The sequence below is a fragment of the Camelina sativa genome, chromosome 16 (assembly GCF_000633955.1).
Source record: "Camelina sativa cultivar DH55 chromosome 16, Cs, whole genome shotgun sequence".
NCBI lineage: Eukaryota > Viridiplantae > Streptophyta > Magnoliopsida > Brassicales > Brassicaceae > Camelina > Camelina sativa.
The window spans coordinates 5,648,217-5,659,376 of record NC_025700.1 but is presented as its reverse complement, the minus strand read 5'-3'; the positions used below and the strand labels follow the sequence as shown (position 1 = coordinate 5,659,376).

Here is an 11,160-nt window from a genome sequence, read left to right as displayed (position 1 = left end):
CCCGAAGTCTTCTTTTGGAAAATTCCACTCTGGAAATGCATACCTTGTTCTCAGAGTAAGTACTAAGCTGTTTCTTTCACAAGTATATAATTGTTGAACTAGTGTGGTTGATTTTAACTTTTAGTTCTTGGAGTAAGATGTTTCTAACTTTCTATCATGTTGTGTAGACGGTTTTGCCTAAGGTCGGATCTCCCCAGTATGAAATTCACTATTGGCTGGGAAATGATGCAAATGAGGTTTTTTTTTTTTTTGCTTAAAATTTTGTCTTTTGAAAATAACATTGAGTTTTTTTTTTTTTATATTGTTTTTTAACCCTTTTTTCATCTTGAAGTTGGACTCAGTTTTGGCATCTGACAAAGCACTAGAGTTAGATGCAGCACTTGGATGTTGTACGGTGCAATACCGTGAAGTTCAAGGTCAAGAGACTGAGAAGTTTCTCTCTTATTTCAAACCTTGTATTATACCTGTTGAAGGCAAGTATTCCCCCAAAAATGGATTGGTTGGGGAGACGTACCAAGTCACCTTGCTAAGCTGCAAGGGAGATCACGTAGTTCGTGTTAAAGAGGTAATTATGTGTTTGGATTAGGAATCTTTGAACATTTTCTGGTGCATAGTTTATGATGTATCTTATTTATTCATTTGTGTGGACTTGTTGTTCTGTATGTGTCTTGACCTGTTTATGTCTGGATAAAGTTGCAGGCTGGGAGATATAGCTAAAACTTATGATTGATTCCCTTTTAAGTTTCTTTTCTTCGAGTCTAGTGTATATTCATTTAATCTGACTTTTATTGTTTTCCCTTGATTTGAATCTACATAAGGTGCCTTTTCTTCGGTCATCACTGAACCATGATGATGTGTTCATTCTCGATACTGCATCAAAAGTTTTTCTCTTTGCTGGTTGCAACTCAAGCACTCAGGAAAAAGCTAAATCCCTTGAGGTTGTGCAATATATAAAGGATAACAAGCATGACGGAAGATGTGAGGTGGCCACTATTGGTAAGATTTTCCTCATTTTCAACTCCTTCTTTGAACGAAAGGAATGAAAGAATAGTAACAGCTAATCACTTCTCTGTTTTTTTGCAGAGGATGGAAAATTTTCAGGTGATTCAGACGCTGGTGAATTCTGGTCTTTCTTTGGTGGTTATGCTCCCATTCCCAAGCTTTCATCTTCTACCACCCAAGAACAGACTCAGGCGACATGTGCAGAATTGTTCTGGTGAGATGTGGTTTTATGGCGACATTACTCTGTTTTGAGGAGCTACTTAAATCTACAACCTGTTCCAGCATCATTAATCAACTAAAAATCTTTCATGAACAGGATAGATACCCGGGGAAATCTACATCCAACTGGAACAGGTTCTCTGGGCAAAGATATTCTTGAAAAGAACAAATGCTACATGCTGGACTGTTACAGTGAAGTATTCGTTTGGATGGGACGAAACACATCACTTACAGAAAGGAAGACATGCATCTCATCCTCAGAAGTAAGTACTACTATTGGTAATATAATATGATTGATATGAAGCACATTTGTATATGACTCTGGAGTCTTAATCTGTCGCTTCACCTGTGTTTCTCTTAGTTTCTGCCAGAGCATCTGAAAGTCCATTATTATAATATGATTTAATTTTGCTATGCTCTAGGAATTTCTAAGAAAGGAGGGACGCTCAACTAGCACAAGTTTAGTACTTTTAACGGAAGGACTTGAAAATGCTAAATTCAGGTCATTTTTCAATGAGTGGCCTCAAACCGTGGAGTCTAGCCTTTACAATGAGGGTCGAGAAAAAATGGCAGGTCTGTTTCATATTGCTCTGGTTCTTAGAAAATGATACAAAAGTTGCTTAAGAAAACTACTGACATCAGATACTAAAATTATAAACACTTTTATGTAGCAATGTTCAAACAGAAAGGATATGATGTTGAGGAGCTTCCTGATGAAGAAGATGAACCTCCCTATGCAAACTGCCGGGGCACTCTGAAGGTACTTCATACCAAAACTGTCACATATCTGAGCATAAGCTTGATTAATGGGATTCTTTAACTAATTTCAGGTTTGGCGTGTAGATGGTGGTGATGAGGTCTCGCTTCTCTCCATTCCGGACCAGACAAAGCTATTCAACGGCGATTGCTATATTGTGCATTATAAATATGATTATAATGAAAGAACGGAACATCTATTATATGTATGGATAGGTTGTGAAAGCATACAGGTACGCAGGCTGTAGTCTTTTCTTTCTTTTTTTGTCATTTCTTTTTTTGTCAATCATTTGTGAGTTGTTCCACTTCATTCTGTTTATTTAACTTCATTGCAGGAAGATAGAGATGATGCCATAACCAATGCTAGTGCCATTGTTGGTTCAATAAAGGGTGAATCTGTACTGGTTAGTTCCTAGCTCATTTGTTTGCTTTCCTTTCCTTTTGGATCAACACTGTGAACTTACTGATCGTTTTTATTCAACATTCTTCATCCAGTGTCACATACATCAGGGAAGCGAACCTTCTCGTTTTTTCCCAATGTTCCAGTCCCTGGTTGTTTTTAAGGGCGGTTTGAGTAGACGGTACAAAACGTTTCTAGCAGAGAAGGCAGACAAAGTGGAAGAATATAATGAGAACAAGGCTTCTCTTTTCCGTGTTCAAGGAACAAGCCCAAGGAACATGCAAGCAATCCAAGTTGATCTAGTGGGTTCTTTAGTACTTTGTGCATTTCTGATTTGTTAAGATACCGTAATTCTTTGGCCATTCACGTATTATTAATCATATGAAAAATTGTCCCCCTTCAGGTAGCAACCTCCTTGAACTCATCCTACTCTTACATTTTACAATATGGAGCTTCTGCCTTCACTTGGATTGGAAAACTTTCATCAGACTCCGATCATGATGTTCTTGACAGAATGCTATATTTCCTTGATGTAAGTAACTTTAGCTCTCAGCTGCTGTTTACTAAGTCCATGTCATACATTTATTCTGGTTTATTAGGGTTATGTTCAGTATCACTAGCAACAAGTCTATTTCTTCGTTCCCATCTGCAGACATCTTGTCAACCCATATACATTAGGGAAGGAAATGAACCAGATACATTTTGGGATTTGCTTGGTGGGAAGTCAGAATACCCCAAAGAAAAGGAAATGAGAAAACAAATAGAAGAACCACATTTATTTACATGTTCGTGCAGTTCAGATAATGGTAAACATCTTTCAAATTTTTTTTATATCATCTTACATTATTGTTAGTTCTGCCATGGTTCAGCTATAAATAATGCCTAACACAAGTGGTCCATGACTTTTGGCTCTTCTGTTCAGATGTACTCAAGGTAACAATTCATCTGTGTATTGACGCGATCTTTTAAGTGATTAGAGATCAGCTGGGAATACTCTTATCTTATACCCACTCTGTGCATGAGATTTTCAGGTGAAAGAGATATATAATTTTGTGCAAGATGATTTAACTACTGAAGATGTATTACTGTTGGACTGCCAAAGTGAAGTATATGTTTGGATTGGATTAAACTCAAACATAAAGTCGAAGCAAGAAGCTCTTACTCTTGGTCTGGTAATTTTGCTCTTTATTTGGCCTTCCAAGTGCTATATTTGCTGTTTTTTGGTGGAACTGCAGCACAGACATTAAGCAGAGTTAGGCTGATACTTGGTAGAAATGGGATCATTTCCATACTCTGTGTTATGAAATATGGCTTCCTTTTTAATATTTCGTAGTCCATCCTACTTGTGAAATTGCAGAAATTCCTAGAGATGGATATTATGGAAGAAGGTTTAACCGTGAGGACTCCTGTATATGTTATCACAGAAGGCCATGAGCCACCATTTTTCACCCGTTTCTTTGAGTGGGTTCCTGAAAAGGCGAACGTAAGATATCTCTTCCCATCTTGATTGAAGTCACCTCAAACAGAGCGTTAGGATATTCCAAAATGTTTCGATAGTATTCGACTGAGTTTCAACTTTTGGGTTTTGGTGTACTTCCACTAATAATATGCATGGAAACATTGCAGATGCAAGGTAATTCATTTGAAAGGAAGCTTGCTAGTCTGAAAGGAAAGAAGACAATCACTAAGGTAAGTCACAGTCAAAAGAACTTGTTTACTTGAGATATGTTACAGTAATGACCTACAAAGCCAATGGACTTCTTGGAATGCGAGAGTAGTCCGACGTCTCTATTATTATGATCGTAAACAAGCCAAATATAAGAAAGATCAATGTGTTTTGAAGTAGCTACAACATTTGTGCTTTCAGAGACCTAGTGGAAGCCCTTGGAGATCACGCTCGAAGGATAATGCATCACGTGATTTACAAAGTCGATCTGTGAGCTCAAATGGATCAGAGCGAGGAGTATCACCTTGCTCCAGCGAAAAGATTTCGAGCTTGAGCTCTTCAGAAGACAGGACAAGCAGCAGTAACTCAACTCCAGTTGTCAAAAAGCTTTTCTCAGAATCTCTTTCTAGTGATGGTAAGGTTTCGTATGTCAACCTCTTCATTGAAGTTCTTAGTTATATGACTCGTAATTCGTAAGTATCAGAAAAGTATCACACAGCTTCGAGATCACTCAATTGATGAAAGCAGTGCAGAAACAACAAACTATGTCAATTTTCTTTACTATTAGATTCCTCAACTCGTAATGATTCCACTTAAGTTTGTCTCTAGAATCTAATATCAAAGCAATTTCCGATGCAGGATTGACGAGACAAGAGTCAAGCTCCAACTCAGACATTTCTAAAAAGAATCCACTCAATGGAATCAATCTTGATCTCAGTAGTCTAGAGTCACTTGCATATTCATATGAACAGCTTAGAGTTGATTCTCAGGAGCCAGTGAAAGATATAGATGCAACAAGAAGAGAGGTAAACCCTGCAATTCCATATAGAAATTCTAGTTCTATTATTTACAATCACATAAAACATTTCAATGCAATTTTATCTGTCTCTCAGGCGTACTTAACAGAGAAAGAGTTCGAAGAGAGATTTGGAATGGCGAAATCTGACTTCTATGCACTTCCAAAATGGAAACAGAATAAACTCAAAATATCTCTTCATCTTTTCTAACAAGCCCTTACCATAGAGAGTAAGATCTTTGGAGCAAAGTTGTGTGTTTTTACTAAAATGTAAACTGTAATGTTTTTATTGCTATGATCTCTGATTTGATACAAGATCACAATACCAAACAAAGAGACACCTAAATAATTGAGTAACTTTTAAATAATAATAACAATGGCTATGAAGTATGAACGTGTAACTTCTACTTGATCAAATTGGAACTAGCATGTATCTTTTACTTGATCAAATTGGATCTAGTTTGTGTGTGCTTCTCTTCAATAGCTCTGGTGAAAGGCTTCTTTTGGTTGGTTGGATTGTATGTACCCATATATCCAATTTATTTTCACATTCCACATCTTCTAATTGCTTTAGTTATTATGGTCTATGTTCCTTGGTCATCTTTTTGTTTTGCTTGTTTGAGGTGGCCAATGAAAGAGTACAATTTTTTTCAAAACCAAGAACCTAACTTATAAGAGCTTACCATTGGAGGAGTACAATTTTAATTAACAAATAAAAGGTTCTTATTTTATAAAAGTACACTTTTTAATACTAAAAAATGTAAGAACTCCAAAATATGAACCTACCAGTAAAGATGCTCTCATAACTTAAAAGCTTAAAAGTCGAACTGCAACCAAACGACGTCGTGTTGTAGAGTGAATTGAAGAAGCTCAGACAAAAAAAAATAAAAAATCTGAAAAAGGTATTAGCTTCTTCTTCGTCTGATCCTTCACCATCCTTAATCGAATTCGTCAATTTGACTTGCCAAAAGCTGAAACCTTTGGGTACCCAATGGATCGAAATCAAAGACCCAGAAGCATTATAGATTCATTAGGCGAAGAACTCATCGCAATCCTCACACCTGTCTCGATTTGTATGTTCACCGTTGTTCTACTTGTCTGTATCCTAAACTCCGACCCTTCTTCTTCCTCCTCCGCCTCTTTCTCCTCCATAGCCACAGAAGCTTACTCCGAGAGCGATTCAGATTCATCATGGGACAAATTCGTAGGTGCCTTTTTGAATTCACTCGTCTTCGTCGCTGCAATCACCGTTGCAACGTTCGTTCTCGTCCTTCTCTTTTACCTCAGATGTGTTAAATTCTTGAAATTTTACATGGGTTTCTCAGCCTTCATCGTTTTAGGGAACTTAGGTGGAGAAATCTTAGTTTTATTGATCGATCGTTTTAGATTCCCGATTGATTGCATCACGTTTCTGATACTTCTATTCAATTTCTCCGTCGTTGGTGTCTTCGCTGTGTTCATGTCCAAGTTTTCGATTTTGGTCACTCAAGGCTACTTGGTTTGGATTGGTGTTTTAGTTGCTTACTTCTTCACGTTATTGCCTGAATGGACTACTTGGGTTCTTCTCGTAGCTTTGGCACTTTATGACATTGCTGCTGTTCTTTTACCTGTTGGTCCGTTACGTCTTCTTGTGGAAATGGCTATATCTAGAGACGAAGATATCCCGGCTTTGGTTTACGAAGCACGGCCTGTGATTCGAAATGATTCACGTTTGGTTCAGAGGAGAGTTTGGAGAGAGCAGAGATCTAGCCAGAATGATAACAATGACGTTGAGAACAGGACTAATCGAAATGAAGTAGTAAGAGTGGTTGGATCAGCTGAAGTAGAAGAAGAACGTGTGGGTTCAAGTGAAAGAGCAGAGATATCTGTGCCGTTGATTGATCGAAGACCTGATCAGGCTGAGAATTCAGAGACGTTTCTTGAAGGGATTGGGTTGGGATCATCAGGTGCTATCAAGTTAGGACTTGGGGATTTCATCTTCTATAGTGTTTTGGTTGGAAGAGCTGCAATGTATGATCTGATGACGGTTTACGCTTGTTACTTGGCGATCATAGCCGGTTTGGGGATTACATTGATGCTATTGTCTGTGTATCAGAAGGCTTTACCAGCTCTTCCTGTATCGATCATGTTAGGAGTTGTGTTTTACTTTTTGGCGCGGTTATTACTTGAAGTTTTTGTTGTGCAATGTTCTTCAAACCTTGTGATGTTTTAAGAATATCTAAAGTGAAAGGGTGCTATTGATGTAAACTTGTAAGTACAGTTTCATTTGTTTCGTCAAAATAATTGGTTTTGATTGATCTATCATTGAATCATGAACATATGATCAAGTCTTTCTGCGACTGTTGCAACCCGGAGGACTAAGGAAGAGTTTGTGGAAGAAGAAGAGGTTTTGGATCATTGGACAGAGTGTTCATTGTGACCTGTGTGTGAAAGATGGGTAAACTGCCTTGCCCCTTTCATTGATATCCAAGGCTTTATATATAGCCGAATATGTTACAGAGATTCTCCTATATAGATGGGATACATATAGCAACATATATACAATCGTAGGTAAGTTGTTTTGAGAATATTCTTATATTCTATCAGTGTGAAATGTTTAACCATAAATAGTAGACCGCTGTCGATGCAGCCTCTGCCCAAAACCTTTGACTTTAACTGCTTTAACTCTTCTGACCTTATTAATAGTTTGTTAGATTCAATCTTTCTGCTACTCCGTTTTGCTGTGGTGTATATGTGCATGTCATGTGCCTTATGATGCCCTCGCTTTTGCAGTAAGAATCAAACTGCTGATTACAATACTCAAACCCGTTATCCGTTCCAAGCTTCTTGACTTTCCTATCTGTCTGAACCTCAACCATCTTTTTCCTATCAACGAAGCTTTTGAATGCTTCATCCTTAGTTTTCAAGAAATCGATCGAGACCTTCTTTGAGTAATCATTTGTAAATGAGATAAAGTACTGAACGGATATAATCCTATCTTCCTTTTGTAACATGCTGGGCAGGACCAAAGCTTACTTTGTGAGTCTTCACGATAACACAGTCCTCAAAAAATTCCACACTGGTTACTTTGTTATCTCGAAAAACATCCCTTGAACCTCTAAAGTAGAAGCAAACATCAATTAAGATGGCAGTGCTCTTCAGAATTAGGCGGACATTTTTTATATATTTTCATAATGACAAAGACTTTATAATTAGATATATAAAAAAACAAAAATAAAACAAAGACTAATCTTAAATTCAGAATCATGTCTCTCATCAGTGAGCACTTTCTCTTTATTCTTTCCCTAAATATATAACAAATTAGTGATTAATTATAGTATATCCTAGCATAAAAAACGTCCATCTTCTAAAGTATTTTTTTGGCATGCTAATGATCAATTTCTAAGAGAGAAAATCAGAAGAAATGGATCTGACAGTTTGATGAAACTCTAGGAAGCTTCATAACAGCATTGGTGATCCTCTGGTACTTGTTATTACCATTGTTGTCTTCTTGGCGATTCACTTTAACACCAACTTTGACAGTTTCAAGACATTTCAAGTTTGCCAAGAAATACCTCATCTGTTTCAGCTCTCTAAGAGTTCCTCGATACCCTGAAATATTTAGCACCTTCACTTGACATGTTGATAAACAGCATACTCCCTCTTCCATCTTCTTCTTCTTCCTCCTCTCTTAGGGATGCAAGGGCAGGCGTCCCCGCACATATTTGTAACTTGGTGCACAAGACCCTGAAAAGCAAAAATAATTTAGGTATAAACATTAAAGCAAAGAAAAGAATAAGCAAATTCATGAACAATAAAAATAATCTCACAAAGAAAGAGAATTATATGTTGCGTTGACCGAACGGAATTGATGATACCTCGATGGCTAAAGTTTCTAGGTTTGGAGAGTTGTTGAGGAGGAGTGGCACCACTTGCCAGCCTATATCTTTGTGACTCTCAAAATATAGAGTAAGGAGGTTGTGAAACACCGGAATTGTATCACAGCATAAGTGAAACACCTGGATATATATATATATATATATATATATATATATATATTTATATAAGTCACAACCAAAACAAACACATGAATACAAAATGAGACTTTGAAACAAATGATTAATAGAACGATAGAAGTATATGTATGAAGAAAAACTGACTGACCTCAAGAGTATCAGAAGATAAGTGAAGGGCTTTGACATTGCTTATCCCTGCAAGCAGATCTGTAACATCACCAGAAATATCATCATCATAATAATCATCATCATCATCGTCGCTCTCATCATCATCCTCGTCGCTCTCATCATCTTCGTCGCTCTCGGTCTCATGGGGTTTTAGAACAAATCATCCTCGTCGCTCTCATCATCCTCATTTACGATCGTCGTCCTCAGCTGCCCCTTGGGGTTTCGTATGAAAAAATATTGCTTTTTCATAATGGGTTTTATATATAATAAGCGTGCATGAGGCGAAATAATACAAAGCCCACCAAAAAACTAGTGTTTCGAGACCAAAATTAAATTAGGAAATTACGTACCACAGTGAGCCAAGTGGGAACCATCATTAGTGATGATAATTATATCATCAAAATCATTTTGGAATTTGCTATTGGATAATAAAATTAAAATTTATGTACAAATCCGAGTAAAAATTTGTATATTTATCAATGGTAAGTCCTTAATGCACAATGCACCATCACACCAGAGATCAAGTTCTGTTCTCTACGAATGTAGGAATTTGGCTAATAGACCGACCTGTTGTAGCCCAATAATTAACAAAAAAGAAAAATTGTACGTTAGAATAACTTACAATCTGTGTAGAATTTGTATGATACCAATTACTAATTCGTGAATGTCTCTAAACAATACATATATTTTGAGATAATATATAATATTATAATTACAAGATTATTCAAAAAGATAGAGTTGAACTTAGCTGTAAACAATAATAATACAAAATTACTGGTGGGGGTGGATTCTCACTCCCACGTAAGACCCGGCCCATGAATATTCACACATAAAGTCCAAAATCATTGGAATGTGAACAAGGGCATTACGATTTTTTTGATGGATGAACCGACATAGCATTATATAAATACGGGTGTACGTACCAAAAAAAGATGACAAAAAAGAGAAAATAACAGTTAGAGAAAAACGACAAGCAATTAACGGCACACTCGTCGATAGTTTAAGTTGGACGAGCTATTTAGTTCAGATGTTCTCTATTCTCGTCTTATTTGACTCGTCCAGTTGAAAATTGTAGCCCGACTTTAATGTGCCTTAGCACAGATTTATAAAGAAAACTTTGATATCCTTTCCACCGAACGAAATCTCTAATTGTAACTGATAAAAACATCAACGAAAAAAATGTGATTTTCTTTAATTTCGTGTCTATCTCGGCCTAGAAAAAAGAAAGAAAAAAACGATTTCGTGTCCATCTATAATATGAGTTGTTTTGCAACAATAAAAGGAATTAAGGGTTTGTGTAACGGCAATGGACATCTACTAAAACGCAGATGTAACGAAAATTCTTTTACGTTAATTCTCCAATATCATTACTTTATGACTTTTTTTTATACTTTCTAAGAAAACAGTAAAAAGTTAATAACTAATTCACAAAAAACCCAACCAAACAATCCTTAAATTTTCCAATTTTTTAAACAATAAAATGAAAAACAAACTACTTATCTACCTATGTACTACCGGAAAATTTGGAATAATATAGCCCACCACGAAGAATACTACTATCTTTAGCAATTCCAGGTTACATATAAGTTTTAAGTTTACTGCTTCAACAAGATTCTTCAGTTCTATAAGGCATCACTGTTTAATTAAACTTTCTTTTCTTTTTTTATTAGTTACGAATTAAAAATTCAACAGTCTAATCTAACCATTAAATTCCCCCAATACATACATGCATACCCTCTAGATGCAATTTGACTAAATGGAACAAAAAAAAAGAAAAAAATCTTAGTTGACTGCATTAAACAGAAAAATTAACTACTTAATTTAATTATCTATTTTAATCACCATAATGACAGAAACATTCGATCAAAAATAGTAGTAATCACTATTCAAATAACCTTCTAGAAGGAATACCAAAAACAAACTCAAACGCTACTCAAACTCCACAAAGAAAAAAACCGTCATTTGGAAAAACTAAAAAACCCAAGAAGGGTAATATAGTCATTTAAAGTACCTTCAAAATATGCCCGGTGATTGTGCATACGCTTTATATATGTAGACTCCCCCTTAACTGAATCAAATATCTAACAGAATAAGTCCCAAAAAAAAAGGTTCTCTTTCTCTGATTTTTCGGAGAGTAACAAAAAAAAAAAAAAAAAAA

General features: G+C 36.2%; 2 protein-coding genes and 2 pseudogenes across 2 annotated transcripts in view; 3 read left to right on the top strand and 1 right to left on the bottom strand.

Annotated features, from left to right (window-relative positions):
- Positions 1 to 5,233, top strand: part of LOC104749901 — a 5,964-nt pseudogene extending 731 nt beyond the window's left edge.
- Positions 5,689 to 7,170, top strand: LOC104749900 (presenilin-like protein At2g29900). The gene has a single exon (XM_010471612.2). The coding sequence runs from the start codon at positions 5,831 to 5,833 to the stop codon at positions 7,049 to 7,051; it is 1,221 nt and encodes a 406-aa protein (XP_010469914.1). The 5' UTR covers positions 5,689 to 5,830; the 3' UTR covers positions 7,052 to 7,170.
- LOC104749899 lies at positions 8,234 to 9,156 on the bottom strand (annotated as a pseudogene).
- The window catches only part of LOC104753398 (ABC transporter G family member 31-like), a 10,076-nt gene continuing 10,057 nt past the window's right edge, over positions 11,142 to 11,160 (top strand). Inside the window, exon 1 of the mRNA XM_010475659.1 lies at positions 11,142 to 11,160. This exon is cut by the window's right edge and continues 458 nt beyond it. The gene's annotated coding sequence lies outside the window, so the exon portion shown is untranslated.

Excerpts from the sequence above, each read along its gene's own strand:
- LOC104749900 (XM_010471612.2), top strand. The coding sequence starts at position 5,831 with ATGGATCGAAATCAAAGACCCAGAAGCATTATAGATTCATTAGGCGAA.